A 21,278-nucleotide genomic window follows, 5' to 3' on the forward strand; every position below is an offset into this window, starting at 1 on the left:
ATCACTGAATCGAATGGCCAAATGGAATCGCTGTTTAGTGTAAAGAATCACTTCTTTCTTTTTTGAAATGGTGAATCGACTGGCTGAATCACTGTTAAGTGTACTGAATCGGCTCTTTCTCAGTTCACTAGAAGCATTTTGGAACCACTGAATTAACTGAGTCAGTCAAATTACTATTTTGGTCTCTGGCCGAATTGAATCACTGTTTAGTGTACTGAACTGGCTCTTCCTCAATTCACTGGAAGTCTTTCAGGACCGCTGAATTGACTGGCTGAATCAACTGCTGTTTGTATTGAATCATATGGGATCTATCTCAATTCACAAGAATTGTTTTTGATCAGCTGAATCAATTGCTGAATTAACCCCTTGAATCGAATCACTCTTTAGTGTATCGAATCAGATCTTTCTCAGTTTTTGAACCACTGAATCAAATTCTACCCTTAAACAACCCAAAACCTAATCCTCACAAAAATGTAGTTTTTTACTTAACAGTGACTGAATTGAATCACTGTTGAGTTTTGTATTTAATCGGATCTTTCTTAATTCAGAAAATCGTTTTTGAACTTCTGAATTGAATCGCTGAATCAGATGGCCAAATGTAATTGCTGTTTAGTGTAAAGAATCAGTTCTTTCTTATTTTTTTTTTTTAAACAGTGAATCGACTGGCTGAATCACTGTTTAACGTCTTGAATTGGCTCTTTCTCAATTCACTGGAAGCATTTCGGAACCGCTGAATTGACCGGCTCAACCAAATCGCTCAATTTACAAGAATCGTTTTTGATCAGCTGAATTGAATCGCTGAATTGACCACTTAAATCGAATCGGTGTTTACAAAAATCAGTTTACAAAAATTGATTTGAATCGAATTGTCAAATTGAGCTGCTGTTTAGTGTATAAAATCAGTTACTTCACAAGAATTACTTTTGAATTTAATTGACAACTAATGAATCATTTTATATCAGTTTATACCTGTACGTCACCGCCCGGTGGAATAACACCTTCATTGTGCTACAGCTGCGCTATAAACTCTTTGTGTTCTTGTGTTCCTGTTCTGTCTGCTGTAGGTGAAGCAACAGATGGTACCATGTAAATGACTGAGGATCATGAAGGCCACACACAAACTACTGTTTGTTCTGTGTCCCATGCTGGTCCTGGTGTTCATCTACTACTCGTCTGGGAAGCTGCACCTGCACGTATGGGGCCAGAAGCCGCGTGAGTAACCCAGCTCTGACCTTCTGCTGGTGTTTGTCTACTGTTAGTGTTCGTGTTTCTTCACTGGATTGCCCTTCAGTCTGTCAACATGCATGTATCGGTTTTGTTTGTTGCCAGTTAAATGATTAAACTTTTCCGTGGCTTCTGTGCTACCCCGCGTTTGACCGGGATCAGACCGGACGGGCTGCGTCCGGATGTTAAGGCTCGCGAGGACCTTTTACACTCCATTGTCTGTCACAGGAAGGAGTGACTTAGGCAGAAAGAAAATGCCTTTGTGGTGATCCTGGTTACAGAGACTGTCGAGGCTGCTTTCACAACGTTCACCACCAGCCTTTCACAACCATTTCCCAACAAGGCTGTTTTTTAGTTTTTTGGTTTCCTGCTGCAGCCGTTAAATTCTCCGTTCACAAATGCTTTTGTTGACCGATTGATCAGGACGATAGCTACCTGTTTTTTATCTTCACTGTCTTATCGTTGCATAATATCCAGGGCTTGGTCGACAGTTTGGGAAATCAGTACATCATGACCATTCAAAACCATGGGTATTTCACAGAACCACATTCTGGACAGGTTCTGTTCGCGCCAGAGGGGGGAGCAAAGCCCAGGGCCATTTCATACCACTTCTGAGTGATGGATGGATAGATAAGTAGATAGATAGGTAGATAGGTAGATGGATGGATGGATAGGATAGATAGGTAGATGGATGGATGAATGGATGGATAGGTAGATGGATGGATAGGTAGATGGATGGATAGATGATGGATGGATGGATGGATGGATAGATAGGTAGGTAGGCAGATGGATGAATGGATGGTTGGATGGATGGATAGGTAGATCAATAGATGGATGGATGGATAGGTAGATGGATGGATGGATAGGTAGATGGATAGATGGATAGGTAGATGGATAGGTAGATGGATAGATGGATGGATAGATAGGTGGATAGATGGATAGGTAGATGGATAGATGGATGGATAGATAGGTAGATGGATGGATGGATAGGATAGATAGGTAGATGGATGGATAGGTAGATGGATGGATAGGTAGATGGATGGATGGATGGATGGATGGATGGATAGGTAGATCAATAGATGGATGGATGGATGGATGGATGGATGGATAGGTAGATCAATAGATGGATGGATGGATAGGTAGATGGATGGATGGATAGGTAGATGGATGGATGGATAGGTAGATGGATAGATGGATGGATAGATAGGTGGATGGATGGATGGATGGATGTATAGATAGGTAGATGGATGGATAGATAGGTAGATGGATGGATAGATAGGTGGATAGATGGATGGAGAGATAGATGATGGATAGATAGGTAGATGGATAGATGGATGGATAGGTAGATGGATAGATGGATGGATAGGTAGATGGATGGATGGATAGGTGGATGGATGGATAGATAGGTGGATGGATGGATGGAAAGGTAGATGGATGGATGGAAAGGTAGATGGATGGATGACTGGCTGGCTGGATGGATGGATGGATAGATAGGTGGATGGATGGATGGGTAGATGGGTAGATGGATGGATGACTGGCTGGCTGGATGGATGGATGGATAGATAGGTGGATGGATGGATGGGTAGATGGGTAGATGGATGGATAGATAGGAGGATGGATGGATGGAGAGATAGATGATGGATAGATAGGTAGATGGATGGATGGATGGATAGGTAGATGGATGGATGGATAGATAGGTGGATGGATGGATGGGTAGATAGGTGGATGGATGGGTAGATAGGTGGATGGATGGATGGATAGATGTGCACGTAACAGCAGCAGCTAAGCGATACTACTGGAATTGTGTTGCAGGTAAAGGTAATAAACATAATTAAAAGTAAGAAGTACAATTATAAATAGTAATAAAAGTGAAAATTACAGTAAAAAATAAGAATAAAAAATAACAGTAAAGTAATTATAAACACCAGACCTTCAAATAAATCTTTGTACAAACGGGTCAGATTGTTTTTTATTTCGTCTCTTCCAGTGAAGCTCATGGTCAGATGACTCACAGGTGTGTCGAGGCTTTTCCACACACCCGTTGAATCTCGAGTGCACACTTTCATTGAAGCGAAAGGGACACCTCACCAAATACTAAGACATTCTGAAATTCTTCTTGCTGATAACATAATTTGTAATTCAAATCTTTCTATGAAATTAGGAAGGAATCCAAAATATTATTTTTTTTTCTAGTGCTTTCAGCCTTTTGAACCCCTAAAAATGTTAGAACATCACCCACTGTTGCCCTGTAAACGCTGGAGCACCACATTAGAGATTTGCATGATCTCTGTGATGATGTGTCTGAGCGAAGGCGTTTACTGCTTTCTTTAATGTACATTTATTAGCCTCGACCCGACGCCCCCGTTTCACACCCTGCTCACTGCAGCATAATATGAAATGGAACAACTGTGGAAAATGATGGCCGACAGCGTAAATAAATGTAATTAGGCGAGTATGAAATAATTATGACGGGCCTTCTAGAAATCGATAAATGGACTTATCTGTGGCCGTGTTCTAGTTTAGAGCCACTAAATACTTCTGATGAACAGACACTGACGCGGCTTAGATCATCCCACTGACTGACCTTAGTAATGTACCGTGATGAGCTTCAGTGACGTCGGCTCGTTCTGATGAATGCCTTGCAGTGTGAACTGGCTCCTCAGGGTAGAGGTTGCTTTGTCATGAGGCTGAAGTTGGTTCTTGTTCACAAGCTTCATATTAGAGTGTTCCACCTTAAATGCTGCAGCAGTTTCATTCTGGCACCTGTAAGATATGAAATTCAGCCTGTCCGTTTACTGGACGTTCTTCTGTGGAAAGCTCAGACTTGCCTATGTTGTATGTGACGACTTTTATCCTTCATTTTAAGAAAGTTTTGTCTTTTTCCTTAGAAATCTGCTCACATCATGACACTAAGTGAATTTCTGCCCTCTTCAGGCTAAAGGCGTACACTACACAACTTCTAAAATCCTAATATATACATATAAACACCGATCAGGCATAACATTATGACCACCTCCTTGTTTCTACGCTCATTGTCCATTTTATCAGCTCCACTTACTATATAGGTTTACCCTGTTCTTCAGTGGTCAGGACCCCCATGGACCCTCACAGAGCAGGTACTATTTGGGTGGTGGGTCATTCTCAGCACTGCAGTAACACTGACCACTGTGGTGGTGGTGTGTTAGTGTGTGTTGTGCTGGTCTGAGTGGATCAGACACAGCAGTGCTGCTGGAGTTTTTAAACACCTCAGTGTCACTGCTGGACTGAGAATAGTCCACCAACCAAAAATATCCAGCCAACAGCGTCCAGTGGGCAGCGTCCTGTGGGCAGCGTCCTGTGATGACAAGGTAGGAGTGTATAATATAGTGGACAAACTCCAGCAGCACTGCTGTGTCTGATCCACTCGTACCAGCACAACACACACTAACACACCACCACCACCATGTCAGTGTTACTGCAGTGCTAAGAATGATCCACCACCCAAATAGTACCTGCTCTGTGAGGGTCCATGGGGGTCCTGACCACTGACGAACAGGGTAAAAGGGGGCTAACAAAGTATCAGAGAAACAGATGGACTACAGTCTGTAACTGTAGAACTACAAAGTGCACCTATATAGTAAGTGGAGCTGATAAAATGGACAGTGAGCGTAGAAACAAGGAGGTGGTCAGAATGTTATGCCTGATCGGTGTATGCACCCACTGCTGTGAAAAAGTTTTTGCCCCCTTCCCAGCATCTTCTGTTTTTTTGCACGTTTGCCACACTTGAATGTTTCAGATCATCATTTTTTTTAATATTAGACAAAGACAACCCAAGTAAACAGTAAACACAAAATGCTTTTTTCAAATGATTTCATTTATTGAAAGAAAAATGCTGTTCAGCCCTACTTGGCCCGGTGTGAAAAAGTAATTGCCCCCTTAGTTACTAAATCCAGTTAACCAAATTCAGTTGACTGTTGGGTTCACTGTCACTAGCCAGGTCAAAGTCCTGACTTGGATCCCTTTGAGATGCTGTGGCAAGACCTTAAAAGGGCAGTTCAGACTCGAAAACCACTTCAATGTAGCCAAATTAAAACAATTCTGCAAAGAAAAGTGGGTCAAAATTCCTCCACAGTGATGCAAAAAACTTACCGCAAGTCATCACAAACGTTTGATTGCAGCTGGTACTGCCAAGACAGGCATGGCCAGTTATTAGATGGGGCAGTTACTTTTTACATGGGTGACATAGGTTTTGAAATTAAAATGGAATGATCATTTATAAACTAAATTATGTTTACTCATGTTGTCTTTATGTTATATTAAAATTAGTTGGATGATCTGAAACATTTAAACGTGACAAATAGTGCGCAAAAATACAAGAAATTCGGTGAGGGGCAAATATTTTTTCACAGCACTGTGTATGTGTGTGTAAATACATAGACATAAAAAAAATAGTGAAGGTCATAATTGCAGGAAGCTAACTGGTGCGAATATAGTCTGATATAAACCTTACATTTTTGAAATTGATCACTTCTTCATATTCTGTGAGCTATAAGGTGGTGATAACCAGCCTCATCCTGAAGAAACTCTCCTGTAGAGTTTAATTTCAACCTGCCTCTAACGTGCCCCGCCCACTTATCCCTTACCGCACACTAATGCATCTGATCCAGCCAGTCAGAGGCTTCTGAAGAGGTTAATTACCTGAAGCAGGTGCAGCACGTTGTGGTTGGAATTAGACTCTGCAGGAAGGTAGATCTCCAGGACCAGGACTGGTGACCGCTGCTGTAAAGGCATCATTTATGAAATTCTCCTGTACTTTTGACCCTCCGCCACTAGAGGGGGACAAAGAACAGTGGAGGAGATTTTGATTCCTGCTTTTGCATGGTGCAGTCTCTCCACACGGGTGAGCTTTAGGCTCAGTTTCACAGCCTGCAGTGTCCTCCAGGCTTGTTTTACTGTGGTTCCCAAACAGAGACGTTCTCTGCGAGCACGTTTATTCTAAAATAATAATTCTAATAATTAATTAAATAAATAGTTTCCTGCAAACTAAGATTTTAACGTCTGTTTTGTTTAGATTAGAGCCACTGTAGAGTTCTGATACTCAGGTTCCATGTATTTATCAGAATCTGCAGAAATCCCACTGAGAAAGAACCAATAATAATAATAATTATAAATAATAATAATAAATAACAACAACAATAATAATAATAATATTGTCTTCAGTTTCTGTACTGCCTTTCTCAAACCCAAGGTCACAGTACACACCTTACAAGTTTTGAGCTTCAGTGTAAAAGAGTGTAGCTGGGTCATTCAACAGAAATGTCCATTTTTGTGCCCCTAGTGTTTACAGATATATTACACTTTAAAAACTTCTTAAGGTTACAATTTATTTATATTTTTAAAATAAAACAAGTTATTTTAACAGTTAGACCTTCTTGAGCCTCAATTTAGCAATATTGTTTTTTTTAAATCAATTATCTAGAATTCCAAGCACCACAGAAGAGCTCGTCCCCACAGTCATGTGTGAAGGCTGAGGCCATATTTTGAAGTAAAAAACATGTTTTTCTGCAATTTTAACTGCAATAATCTATACATGACTATGAAATATATGATTTAAATGACATAAAGAAAACAAATGCATATTTTAAAATATATAATGAAAGTTGTTGTCCCCAGGAGTCGTGTCACTGGTGTTACTGCATAACAAAGTCTCTTATTTTGAAATAAAAGTCACACTGATGACATCACTTGACTTCCTTTTACCTGTTTTCTGAGGATCTATGAAGAAAAGCTCATGGTGAGTCCACTGTGTCTTTCAGTTATCAGAGGTTTTCTCATTTAGCTCATGATTTCATATGAAGCTTTTAGCTGAAGTCACTGGTGTGACCGACTTTATTCTGAGGTCATTGTGAAAAAATAGAATACAAATGGATTAAATTCCATATTTTATTGGATATTCCATGACTGACGACATGTGGTTTGATGCTCTGTAGCTGTTATTTTGTAAAATGCATTATTCATTAAAAATGTCTCTGGTGTTCCTTTATTATGTGGAACACCAATGAGGGTCAGTAACACCAGTGACTCCTATGGACAGATAGGAAAAGTGGACGTTTCTGCAGAATGACCCAGCTGTGTATTTTACAGCACTGTGAGGATTCATGTCATTCAAGTTTTAAGTTTTCTTTTTAAGTTACGAGGTTATTTATAATTGGACTGTTTTTATATTTGTATCGTTGAAGACTTTTGTCCCTGACTTTCCGTTCAGCAGCATAACGAATACATAAATAGTGATTTCAGTGTTCAAAAGAGGAAGAAACCTTGAGAGGAACCAAGACTCAGAAGGGGAACCCGTCGACACCGGTTAGCAAACAGCATTAGTATAAGGGTTCTCTATAGCACCAAAATTCTGTTGTTACAAACTTGACATCGTAATAATAGAAAAACCCTTTTTGGTGCTATATAGAACATTTTTTCAAAAAGGTTCTATGTAGAACCATCTACATCAGTCTGACGAACGCTTTCATGATGCAAAGAACCCTTTGATCATGTAAAGGCTTCTTTGAGTCACCATGGCGGTATATAGAACCATTTTCTTTACTTAAAAAAACCCTTGAAGAACCTTCATTTTAGAATGTATATGGTTCTATAAAGAGGGTTTTTGAAAAGGGTTCTATATAGCACCAAAAAGTGTTCTTCTATTGCTGCAAACTTGACATCGTAATAATAAAAGAACCATTTTTGGTGCTTTATAGAACCCGAGAACCCCAAAAGTTTCTATATAGAAGCATTTACAGCACGTTCTCCACCAATCTGAAGATCCCTTTTATGATGCAAAGAACCCTTTGACCTTGCAAAGGGTTCTTTGAGTGTCCATGGTTCTGTGTAGAACCATTTTCTTAACTGAATAACCCTTGAAGAAGGATCTTTTTTAGGAATGTATACGGTTCTATAGGGAAGGTTTTTGAAAAGGGTTCTGTATAGGAGCAAAATGGGTTCTTCTATTGCTACTTCACGTTGTAATAATAGAAGAACTCTTTTTGGTTCTATATAGAACCCAAAACCCCAAAAGGTTCTATATCGAAGCATCTACAGCACATTCTCGATCTATCTGACAAAATGCTTTTATGATGCAAAAACCCTTTAATCATGCGAAGGGTTCTTTGGGTGGGCATTGTTCTATATGGAACCGTTTTCTTTAAAGAACCCTTGAAGAACCATCATTTTTAAGAACGCAGCCACCCTCAGAAAAACGAAGTATTGCAATATATATTGTGTATCGTGAAAATGTTTAGGTCAGTGTTCTGTTTTTGACCTTTTATGTAATGCAAACTCAGTTTATTCAAATAAACATACTGACCTAAAACCATCAGTATGTTCCTGTTTAGACGCATTTTAGACGGAGATGTTTGTTGCGCGTGTGCCGCATACATGCGCACTGATATTAAACCGGATAAGAAATCAAATTTCCGCTCAAAGTAAATTTAGAACTTCTCAGTTGGAGGTTTAACCACAGCGTCAGGCTGCAGGTACAACCTGTTTTCGACATAGATGTTGTGCTTCTTGCTCATTGATAAAGTTTGAATTCTCAAGTCTGGGTTAGGAAAATAGTTTGGGACGTGATGGATGGCTTGGTATTTAGCGCTTGTCAGCGATTCCGTTCATGTTTTCATTTCCCAACTTCATCGTCCTGAACTTCTGTGGAAAAAATGCGAGTAGATTAATTATAAACAGTACTATTCAACAGCTGTTCCCAGTTTATTTTGGAAAATCACATGAACCTGGGAAGGGTTTCTTTGAACCTGGCTCCTGTTATGCAAGCTCTTTTGGTCAAATTGTAAAGATGAATCACAATGAATGGCTTTGAAAGGGTAAGTGGGAAGGAAGCACAGCCCTCCTGTGATGATAAATAACAAAGAGAGGGCAAAAACGCAGTAATGTGCTTGGCATGACTGCGGAGGATATGCCTTGAAAGATTTCGGCATGTTGACAGAGGGTCATCTCAGTCAGCACGGGCACTTTCATCTCCAATGTGGCAGGATTCGTGTGTGCACCACTGTGTACGTGTTTATTATATCTAAGCAGTATAGAGGACTTAACTGTGTTTATTTTGGAAAATGAGGTCCAGTCAGCGCACTGACAGGAGTAATGCATTGAATTCACTTGAGCGCATATCGCATCAACACAGTTAAGACCGAAAGTAAGTAAACTTAAAGCCGAAATTATTTTCATGTTGCGTGTTCAGGTGGAAGCTCTGCACACATTTGAATTTCCTTTGAATCCAATAGGGCTGGGAAATTAAGTCATTTTGGTTTTGAAAGTTGATAAATCAGGAGAAAATTGTTAGAAAATATTCATATATTTATTATTTAAATCCACAGGGGTTGTACAGTCTGATATACAGTATGTCTTGACAGTTCCCGTTTGTGCCAGAGGGGGCGCCAAAGCCTGAATCACAATGAGGAAAAGTACAACTGAAATTATTGGCACCACTAGTCAATTTACTGATCAATAATCAATGAGTAGAATTTTTCTTTTTTATCTTTTCCGTTTTGTGAGTGCACTCCGATCCGTGATCCGAGACTCCAGTCTTGGTTTTTCTTAATGTAGTCTGTTTACATGTGCTTAATATTCCGACAACCGCAAAGAATCAGATTTTGTCAGTAATCTGATCAGCACATTTACGTGCACTTGAGTGATCAGATAATGGGGAAACTTCAGGTCTACATGAGTCAGACAGTTATCAGATTTTTCTTTGCGACCAGCCAATAAACTCACAGAAGACGCAACATAAACGTAAAACTCAAACTTCATGCTGCGGCTTTTAAATCGCCACTTTACCTGAAAATATGAACAAACATCGTCTAGAAGATGAAGAATATTCAAATCCGTAATTTCATCAAGCATGTATTTGGTTTCAGCGTCAGCAACGCTGCTCGCTTATTTCCGGTACCGCCGTCTGTTTCGCACATGCTCAGACTGAGAAATCCGAAAGAAATCAGAGTAAGAGTTCACACTCAGAAATCTGATTACTGAGGTAAAATCCAGCCTCTTCATCAGATTTCGTAATCAGATTTCTAGACCATACTCTTATCTAAGAAAGAGTGAGCTGTTTACATGACCATTTGAGTAATCAGATAACTGCGGAAATCTGATTATGATCAGATAAGTGCGTGTAAATGCGCTCATTTCCATCCGAAGCAGGGAGTCACTCTGTGCGTCCCTTTATAGTTTAGTGTTTATTTGTTGTGAGGTCTTTTCACATGGAGGATATGATCTCCAGCTGATCTCCTGGCGCTGCACATAATGATCTTAGGCTTGTGTGCAGCTCAAACTCATTTCATGAAGCTGCTGACGGGCAGTTCTTGTGCTGATGTTGCTTCCAGAGGCAGTTTGGCGGATTTTATGCATTACACACTTGAGCACTCTGCGGCGCCACTGTGTGAGTTTGCGTGGTCCGCCGCTTCGTGGCTGAGCCGTCGTTGCTCTTAGACGCTTCCATTTAACTATAATAGCACTTACAGTTGACAGGGGGAGCTCTAGCAGGACAGACATGTCACAAACTGACTTGTGTCTGAGGTGCCATCCTATGACAGAGCCACGTTGGAAGTCCATGAGCTCTTCAGTTCGACCCTCTACTGCCAGTGTTTGTCTGTGGAGACTGCAAGGCTGTGAGCTTAATTTTATACACCTGTTAGCAACGGGTGTGGCTGACACACCTGAACACAATAGTAGGGGTGTCCACATACTTTTAGCCACATAATGTATGTTCAGCAGCAGCTCAGACATTAGCTGACACCAGAGCCTGTTTATGAAGAGCCGTTTTCCCCCATTATATCAAAAACATGACTGCAAAATGCCAGAGGGCAGAGAATGGAGCTAAAATAGTTTCTGATCACTCGACCAGAACTTTCTTTTAATTTTAGAAAGTAAAAGGATGGATTTCACTAAAAAAGCAAAGAAAGCTCTAAACTGTAAGTCTCTTTTTTTCTACTGCAAATGAGTTTTGGGCAGCAGGACGCTTACATTACTGCTACTGAGTGCTGATTGGTTGGTGAGCGGAGCAGCTCATTGGCTGTTTGCGCTCACTGACTTCATTGACGTATATGAGGCGCCTCGAGTTTAAAAGCTCTTAAAAATATAACAGCGGTGTTGAAATGTTTTATGCGGTTCTGTGTTCAGTAAATTACTGTATTACTTTATATTAAAAATGTTTATTCATTTATAAACTATGATTTTACTCAAATGCTCAATCTTAACCCATTCGTTTTGGACTCGCTCAGCAGCGCCCTCTAGTGTTTGAGAAACCCGGAAGACATTACAGAGCACATTTTTTGTCTGTAAAACTCTTACACAGGTTTGTCGCCCCCTTTGGCGCAAATGGACGAACGTTCTGGATATACTGTGTGTTGCTATAAAATATCTCTGGTTTAAATAACGAATATATCCGTGTCAAAAAATATTCAAAATTGATTATTGACCCAGCCTTAAAAATGACCAACAAAAGAAGATACATGTCCGTCATCTATTTTGTGACATTATTGCTAAACTGATAGGTGGTCCCAGCTCTGATTCACTGTGTTACCCTTTTCATTGTGCTTTTGGACGGATTGTTCAGGCCGTTTGCCTTTTTATTGGAAATTATATGTAGCATCACATCAGTTTGTTTAGATTGCTGGTGGGTTTGCACTGAGTATTTCTGATTGCACTGATGTTGTAACCCTTTTGTTTCACAGATGTAGATGTGGAGCCGACTGTTTCTCTAACAGTTACAAAAGCTAAACCTAAACCTAAAGTGACGACAGGTAGAAACACCACTGTTCTGTACTAAACCTTCCATTCTGATGATGGTGGGCCGATGTGTAGCATTAATTGTTATAACTCCTTGCTGATAAATGCTGCTAGCGTCAATCTGGTTTCTACTAACACCGCCTAACTAAACCTCACTCTCCTCTGCCCTTTAAACCGATTTGACTAATTCTGGCTAATGCAGGGACACATGGAGCAGAACTGTACTGATGCTAATCATTTCATAAGCGCTGCTTTATCACTGTGAGGGAGGGATTGGTATGATTCAGGGCAGCGGAGTATTTCCCATGTTGCTCTGCTACAGTAGCCGGCTGCTGGGTGTAAGTGACTGGTTTTGTCTTTCAGAGCCGGAGCCAGAGGCCGTTGTCTCCGAGGGACAAGTAGTAGGCTCAGGTTGGGTGCTGGTCATTTTAAATACATCTTACTATTGAAGAAACAGTTCAGAGAAAAATGTAATTTACGGCATTTTCCAGTTGTTTCTTTACTTTTGCGCTGGAGCTACGCGGCCAGTGTACATTACTGTGTAAAGATCAGAGACTACCTTTCATTTAGCTCATTTCCAGTCAAAATGAAGACAGGTTCTTCTGATGTTTCGTAAGGAGGGAGAAAGCCAAAGCGAGTTTCCAAAACTGGCATTTAAAAGCTACAGAGAAAATGGGGCTCCTAACAACCACCTGGAAGAGCTGGTCAACCCCAAAACCGCCCCCATCAGATAAACAGCACTTAAAGCTTTCATCTCTGAGAGAGAGGAGAAAATCAAGCTGCTTCAGATCTGAAAACATCCACAGGTGTTTCTGTCCATCCTTCCACTGTGAGAAGACGACTCAGCGCTGTGGGTCTGAAAGGATGTGTAGCTGATCAAGAAGAACCTCACTGAGAAAAGGAGACGGACACATCAAACAAAGAAGCTGAACGATGGACTGACCACCCCAGAGTCCAGACCTCAACACCACTGAATGTGTTTGATTACTTCAGAAAATGATCAACCAGCTTCTAAGACTGAACTTTGGAGGTGTGTCTGCAGATTCTTTGAGGAGCTGAAAGTGAGTCTCCTGAAAAGAATGGAAGCTGGAATAAAGGTAAAGTGTGACTAACTGACCACTCGAGCACCTGATATATTTATTGTTGAGTATAATTTTCTGTTAAACATATTTTCTGCTTTTTTCCTGACATTGAAAAATGAATAACTTAATGTCTGGTCTGAAGGATGAAGGATGGTCTCTGACTTTTGCACAGTACTGTAGCTACTGCATGCCTAAACCATCACAAACTAGCTTCAAGCCGTGTGGAGTTGTTACATAATGCTGAAGTTTGCATTTTGTCAGCAAATAGTTTAATGTTTCTCAGCTTTTCATAATTATAATTTCAGAAATTAAACATAAACCTCTGTAGAAGAGCTTAGCCAGACACTCAGACGTCACAGGGTCACGCTGCCTCCTCCTTACAGCACTTTTCACTTTCTATCAATTTCCCAAACCACAAGCTGAAAAGGCTCTGCTCTTTAACGCCTCTGCTGTACATTCCCTCTCACTAAAGACACAGACCTGGTTTAGGCAATGTTACAGTAGTATAGTAATATAAATCAATACAGTATAGCTATTTATTTCATTCATTTCAGTTTTCCATACATGTTTTTAATATACTATACTTTATACATTATTATTCTAATGTGCAAAACAGTACTGTTCCTAAACTACACTGGGAAAAAAACTTAAATTGTCAAAAGACAGCAAATGATTACCATTCAAAATTAAACTAACCCCTTACTTGGTGTAAAACAGCGACGGTGCGTGACTGGTGATGGGCTGCGGCCATGTAAAGGTTGCCATAGTGATGACTGGGCTGTCTACGCTGAAAAAACATCAACATCTGGTTTAATTTGGGTTGGGAAAATTAAACTCATAACAGTAGTCGTGGGCAGTATGGTGAAAAATGTATGTCATGGTGTAATTAATTTAAATTATATTACAAAAGAAAAATAAAAGATTAAAAATATATGTCTGCATGTATAATGGTGTATGCATATATATTTCCAGATTAAACATATTAGAGACTACAGTAAGAATAACAGTGGCTCATTATTCTGGTATATCCCTTCGGTTTTTCAATAAGAAGCATTTTAAACAACCAAAGTAAATCTGAAATATTTTTATTGTGCAAAAATGAAAACAGATCTAAACAACATTTAGATTAGCCTGTGTAAATATTGCCTTCTAACAATGTTGTTGCACGTTTTAATTTCAATAAGCTCAAGTTAGTTCGTTTTTTTGTTTGAATTTTCCGTTCCACCTTAAATGGAGCAGCGGTTGTATTCTGGTACCTGCACCTGAATGTAACTGCCATGCCATTTAAGGTGGAATGGGGAATTTGAATAAAAAGCCAACTTCAGCTTTGTTGAATTTCTTAAATCATTTGTTTTATACGTGCACCCCTTATAGTCGTCCTCCGACCGTCAGGCGCCACTGGTGCCTCCTTTTAGGCAGTGCCTCAATGTTTGGCTAAGGCTAACCCCAAAGCACCGGCCATTCCTTTAAGTATGCTGCCTCGAAAAAACAGACTACTCCTGATGAGACAGAATAGACGGTGGGGGGTGATCGGGGGTCTCCTGCGTGTTCAATTTCATTTGAAATGTTCCTGACTCAACCATTCAGCCAAATGGGGGAACATTGGCCTAGTTTTCACTGCTTGTACATCATGTTACCTGCACTTATTTGTGGCATACTGGTGTAACGGTAATGACTAAACTCATACCTGACAAGGAATTTCAACCGGTATACCAGATAAACCGGTATATTGACCACTACCACCTGACTAAACATTCCGCTGACCTGTATGGTACGAAGACTTGGCAGAATTTACCAACACTGCTTCATTGAAAAACATGGAATATTAAGTTTTCCATTGTGTGTCTGCTTTTACATTGTAAATGCAACATAAGCCTCTCAGCTATAAACCTTACATAGAAATGTATCAGTAGTTATCAATGTATGTGCATTATGTTTTATGGCTGATAGACAAATGGAAATAGTTCGTAATTACAATAATTAAATTTATACATTTTGCAGTACATATACATAAACCTACAAGGTTACCATTTCTGAGATGATGATGATGATAATGATGATAATAATAATAATAATAATAATAATAATAATAATAATAATGTCTTCACATAACTGATTAAGTCTTTCAGCCTTTAAGGGCTGAACTTTAAGACTGTAGCTCCCACAACCAGGTTAAATATACACATCAGTAGATGTTCCAGTTCCAGTTCTATCAGTTATGTAACTCCTCTGCTCTGCGCTTCAGTTGCTGCTACACTGCATCGCTTCCCCTGTTTGTCCTGCTGAGCAGCACCAGGTCATCTCTGGACTCTCTCTACTCTGCAGCTCTTCTCTCTCCATCCTCAGAGATGCCTCTGTGGAAATTTAACACTGTCCTGTTAAAGCTTAGCTTCTTTTTAATTCCCTCCTGCTTTCCTCCCCAATTCAAAGTGCCTAAAGGGTTTGTGGAGCGAGCTGGTAACGAACTATGTGGGCATAATGCAGTATTGAACGAAGTATATTCGAGATGGCAGATATACTGTATTAGTATCTGGCCCATACCAGCACAGTATGCCGAATCAGATGTAGGAGGATCTGAACTGAATCTGAGCTGAAAGCATAAAGTGACAAGAATGACCAGATGTAGCTTAATGATAACCCAAGGATGACATGTAGCTAGCAAAACTAGGTAGAGTTACAGTTATTTTATTTCAAATTATGTAATTTTGCATACATGCAGATTCATTTAGTTGTTTATTTATTACAAATCTACAGTTTTGTGTGAGTCACGTTGTTGGAATGTTACAAATAGCCCATTTTAAAGCTATGTAGTGTTTAAAGAGATGCAACGTTGTTATCAGTATCAGCCAATACTTAATGATTCAGTATTTGTGTTGGAAAAGTAAAAGTCATATTGTGCCATCTCTAATATATATGTAGAAAAGTCAGAGACCACCAGGCAGAAGTTTCCGTTCATCGTTCTCGAGAGATTAGATGTACTTTCATACGGGCAGAGAAAGGCAACAGTTTCCAAAACTCCAAAAAAAAGCTACAGAGAAAATGTGGCTCCTAACAACCACCTGGAAGACCTGGTCGACCCCAAAACTGCCCCCATCAGATAAACAGCACTTAAAGCTTTCATCTCTGAGAGAGAGGAGAAAATCAAGCTGCTTCAGATCTGAAAACATCCACAGGTGTTTCTGTCCATCCTTCCACTGTGAGAAGACGACTCAGCGCTGTGGGTCTGAAAGGATGTGTAGCTGTCCAGAAGAACCTCACTGAGAAAAGGAGACGAACACATCAAACAAAGAAGCTGAACAATGGACTGACCACCCCAGAGTCCAGACCTCAACACCACTGAATGTGTTTGATTACTTAAGAAAATGATCAACCAGCTTCTAAGACTGAACTTTGGAGGCGTGTCTGCAGATTCTTTGAGGAGCTGAAAGTGAGTCTCCTGAAAAGAACGGAAGCTGGAATGAAGGTAAAGAGTGGACGCACTAAATGAGGCTTTTGCTTTCTTTTTCTTGACACTATAAAAGTAATAACTTGACTGGAAACTGAATAAAAGAACAGGTACTCTCTGACTTCTGCGCAGTTCTGTACATGCTGAAATATTTTCATTTGTATTGCTGTTTATGCAGTTTTCCCGTTTGTTTTATAGACCTGCTCCCATTTCAGTCTTTGTTGCACATGTTCATAATTTTAAAGCAAACCTGTGTTTTTAAATTGCTTTTTGTAGATGAAATCTAAAGTTTAACACAATCAGATTTGATCTGTGATGCTTTGGGAATAGCATAACAGTAAGAATGCTTGATTGCATCAGTTTATTTAGTTGATTTAACTGTTTAGTGCTGGTTTTTGCAGGCGATATGGTTTGTTATTAGTCTTCGGGTTTGTGTTCGAGTAGAGAAAAGGCGTTTGGTTCAGTTAACCTCATTGCTCATTACTTATTTTCCTGTTTTTTTTTCCTTCTCCAAGCATGTAGCTTCATGAGCATCTGCGGTCTGAAGTTGCCCCCAAGTCGACAGCTGCTTTTTCAGTGTTTGTTTCAGTTTGGATGTTTGGGAATGTTTTGGCTGGCCTAATCTAACAATGCTTGCTCACTTGCAAAAAAAACTAACCTGCACTTTCCGCCAAAACTGCAGGCTTATCGCTACGACGCAGCTGACGATAACAGTGTTAATTTCATTTTTTGTTTAGTTCAAACTGAATGTTAATATGGAAACAGGTCTGGTGTTCTCCTCTTTGTCCTGTGATCTGCTCGATGGCCTGAATCTCATTCATTTCTCCGTTTTCTCCGCAGTGTACGATCAGCAGGGCTTCGTGCTGAAGCTGGATGGAAAGCTGTAAGTTGCTTTAATTCATTGCTTCCCCATTATAATCATGTTCTGTTGATAATTGATAAAGGGAGTGACGTCAGTCATTATATTGGCTGATATCGACATCCCATGATCTTTTGTTGTTTGAGGTGCTGACAATAAAAGACCAGGTAAAAGTGGATTGTTGAATGTTGTAACAAATGACTGCAGATTTAGTGGTGAATTCGAACACAAAATGCCACCTTGGCTAAAATAACAGAAACGTGTGTAACATTTCAGACTTAAACTTCAGAATGAAGATGAGTTGAAATGAAAAAAAAGTCTTTCTGTAAAATGAACTGATGAAAAATTGAAGACTTGAGTTTCTACTGTTTGAATTTATGAAATTTGACCATGAAGAATTTCTAATTTTGAAATAAAATGTATGTATATACATGATCAGGAATAACATTCTGACCACCTCCTTGTTTCTGCGCTCATTGTCCATTTTATCAGCTCCACTTACTATATAGGTGCACTTTGTAGTTCTACAGTTACAGACTGTAGTCCATCTGTTTCTCTGATACTTTGTTAGCCCCCTTTTACCCTGTTCTTCAGTGGTCAGGACCCCCATGGACCCTCACAGAGCAGGTACTATTTGGGTGGTGGATCATTCTCAGCACTGCAGTAACACTGATGTGGTGGTGGTGTGTTAGTGTGTGTTGCGCTGGTCTGAGTGGATCAGACACAGCAGTGCTGCTGGAGTTTTTAAACACCTCAGTGTCACTGCTGGACTGAGAATAGTCCACCAACCAAAAATATCCAGCCAACAGCGTCCTGTGGGCAGCGTCCTGTGACCACTGGTGAAGGACTAGAGGATGACCAACACAAACTGTGCAGCAGCAGATGAGCTATCGTCTCTGACTTTACATCTACAAGGTGGACCAATGAGATAGCAGGGTCTAATAGAGTGGGCAGTGAGTGGACAGTGTTTAAAAACTCCAGCAGCACTGCTGTGCCTGATCCACTCGTACCAGCACAACACACACTAACACACCACCACGTCAGTGTTACTGCAGTGCTGAGAATGATCCACCACCCAAATAGTACCTGCTCTGTGAGGGTCCATGGGGGTCCTGACCACTGAAGAACAGGGTAAAAGGGGGCTAACAAAGTATCAGAGAAACAGATGGACTACAGTCTGTAACTGTAGAACTACAAAGTGCACCTATATAGTAAGTGGAGCTGATCAAATGGATAATGAGCGTAGAAACAAGGAGGTGGTCATAATGTTATATAATGTGTGTGTGTGTGTGTGTGTGTGTGTGTGTGTGTTATCATCACATCATCATCATTTTTATTTATATAGCGCCTTTCCCATGTTCAAGGAACACTGATCACATAGTGAAGACAGGTGTCTTTAACAGAAGTGAAGATAGTGAGGATAGAATAGACCTATAGAATAGAATAGAATAGCCCTGAATAGACTTGGGGAGAGTATTCTATAATTCAGGAGCCACTACAACAAATGATCGGCCACCCAAAGAGGCCAGTTTAACCATTAAATGGCCGTGGCCTGAGAGCAGGCCCAGAGTTTCATTACACACTTCTATAGCCTGTAAACAGCTCAGCCAGTTTGCACTGAAGTCCCTGTAGCTGCTGTATAATAAGCCTCAGTATGTAATAAGCCTGGGATGTTAAGATACAGGATGGAACATATAGATGAAGAAGCTCAACCAGGTATTGAGTAGTGTGGCTGTGCAGGACTTTAGCGTGAACAGGGAACGTAACAGGTGACCAGTGAAGAAGGATGGGGTGATATGGTCAGTTTGTTTATTTATTGATTTAACCTTTAATTTAAGTAATTAAGAACGTATTTGTATTTACAGTGACAGCCTGGCAAGCAGCAGAAGCCACTTGGGGAAAAGGTAATTACAAGAAAGGGATAAGATAACAACAACAAAGCAACACACAGACCGAATAAGACAATAGTGCAAAAAATGGACAACATAAAATGTCTTCACTAGAATAGCTGAGGATCCTCGCAGCGGCATTCTGTATGTATTTGACATTATAACAATAGAGGAACCCTTTTTGGTGCTGTACAGAACCAAGAATCATCCACAACACGTTCTCCATCACTCTGAAGAATCATTTCACCATGCAGAGAACCATTTAAGCATGCAAATGGTTCTTTGAGTGTTCATGGCATCAAATTAAAATGGATATATATTATTTAAAAAACAACATAATGGGTTTAAATATTTTCATACCACTGCGTTCTGTTTTTACATGTTCCACAGTGTCCCAGCCTTTTCTTTTCTTCTTAAAACACGCTTGTGCAGTTTTCATGAAGATATTCACCGATGTGCTCTTATGTGGGGTTTGTTCTTAGCTAAGAACAGAATCTACACACACTCAAGAGCACAAAGGTGAGAACAGTTCTGCGCTTTAAGAACACGTCATGAATCTGACGGAGACTTTTTCTTAGGACCTTTCTCAAGAACACACTCTAAGACAAAACTAAGGAAGATGCTGGAGAATGAGACCTGTTGACTTTGGAACCCTTGGAAAACTTGTTTCTAAACTCACTGTCCATTTTATCAGCTTCACTTACTACATAGGTGCACTTTGTTATTCTACAGTTACAGACTGTAACAGACAGCAAGGGATGAGCTATCGTCTCTGACTTTACATCTACAGGGTGGACCAACAACGCAGGTGCGTCTAATAGAGTGGACAGTGAGTGGACAGAGTATTCTTACAAACTCCAGCAGCACTGCTGTGTCTGATCCACTCAGACCAGTGCAACACACACTAACAGACCACCACCTCATCAGTGTTACTGCAGTGCTGAGAATGATCCACCACCCAAATAGCACCTGCTCTGTGAGGGTCCATGGGGGTCCTGACCACTGAAGAACAGGGTAAAAGGGGGCTAACAAAGTATCAGAGAAACAGATGGACTACAGTCTGTAACTGTAGAACTACAAAGTGCACCTATATAGTAAGTGGAGCTGATAAAATGGACAATGAGCGTAGAAACAAGGAGGTGGTCAGAATGTTATGCCTGATCTGTGTGTGTGTGTGTATATATATATATATATATATATATATATATATATATATATATATATATATATATATATATATAAAGGCATTTTCTGAACATTTTATATATATATAAATATAAACCTAATACTAAAATGTACAGAAAATGCCATATTTAGTGTGTGTTCTTATTTTTCTTATTTTTACTTAGAAATTCAGCAAAACGTATTTAGATCAGGTAAACTTTCCTATTTAGTGACAAACAATAGCTCAGCCATTGGAGAGCTCCAGGACACGTAACAGACATGTAATTACAGACACTATATATACAGTACATGCGTAATACAAACATGATCTAAAGTGCTGAAGATAATGATACACAACAAAAACACAGAAACAACACAGTAGCCTCTGTAACTGGCTGTTGTTTAGGCAGAGCCGGAATATCTGTGCTATACACTGGCCTCAAAAAGTATTTGGACATTAGTGCCGTACTTAGAGGTGTATGAAAGCCATTATGAAACTAAATGTCAATGTGGAATTTATTTTATACAGAATATTCCAAGACTTCCATTTTCATTTATAGTAAAATATTTCATCAAAATGTTTTTGAGAGGCTTTAGTGCTGTCTGGCTGGAGTTCTTCTCCAGGATTTCTCCACACAAAGCGTCCAGCGTCAGTCTGATGCTGTGCTGAAAGTGCTTTTCTCCCAAACAAATATCATTTCTTTAAACATTTTATGAAATAACCCAAACAATTTAAGTTTTCCAGTGGTAAAATGGTTAAGTCACTCATAAACTGCGGTCACAGTTTATCAGGTTAAAGTGTAGAGTTAAAAAAGAAAGACTGTCAATCTGTCCAATTACTTATGGCC

General features: G+C 39.9%; 1 protein-coding gene across 12 annotated transcripts in view; it reads left to right on the forward strand.

Annotated features, from left to right (window-relative positions):
• st3gal3b (ST3 beta-galactoside alpha-2,3-sialyltransferase 3b) overlaps nucleotides 1–21,278 on the forward strand; it is a 152,260-nt gene that overhangs the window by 46,118 nt on the left and 84,864 nt on the right. For 4 of the 12 annotated variants that reach the window (XM_036555688.1, XM_036555689.1, XM_036555686.1 and 1 more), the window contains exons 2-6: nucleotides 1,065–1,212; nucleotides 11,937–12,005; nucleotides 12,355–12,402; nucleotides 17,359–17,401; nucleotides 19,243–19,281. In XM_036555688.1, the coding sequence (XP_036411581.1) occupies nucleotides 1,104–1,212; nucleotides 11,937–12,005; nucleotides 12,355–12,402; nucleotides 17,359–17,401; nucleotides 19,243–19,281 (308 nt within the window). In that variant the 5' untranslated portion in view covers nucleotides 1,065–1,103. The remainder of the gene's footprint in view (nucleotides 1–1,064; nucleotides 1,213–11,936; nucleotides 12,006–12,354; nucleotides 12,403–17,358; nucleotides 17,402–19,242; nucleotides 19,282–21,278) is intronic. The other 8 variants (XM_036555693.1, XM_036555692.1, XM_036555691.1 and 5 more) reach the window with 7 other exon arrangements.

This window comes from Colossoma macropomum, unplaced genomic scaffold (assembly GCF_904425465.1).
Source record: "Colossoma macropomum unplaced genomic scaffold, Colossoma_macropomum, whole genome shotgun sequence".
NCBI lineage: Eukaryota > Metazoa > Chordata > Actinopteri > Characiformes > Serrasalmidae > Colossoma > Colossoma macropomum.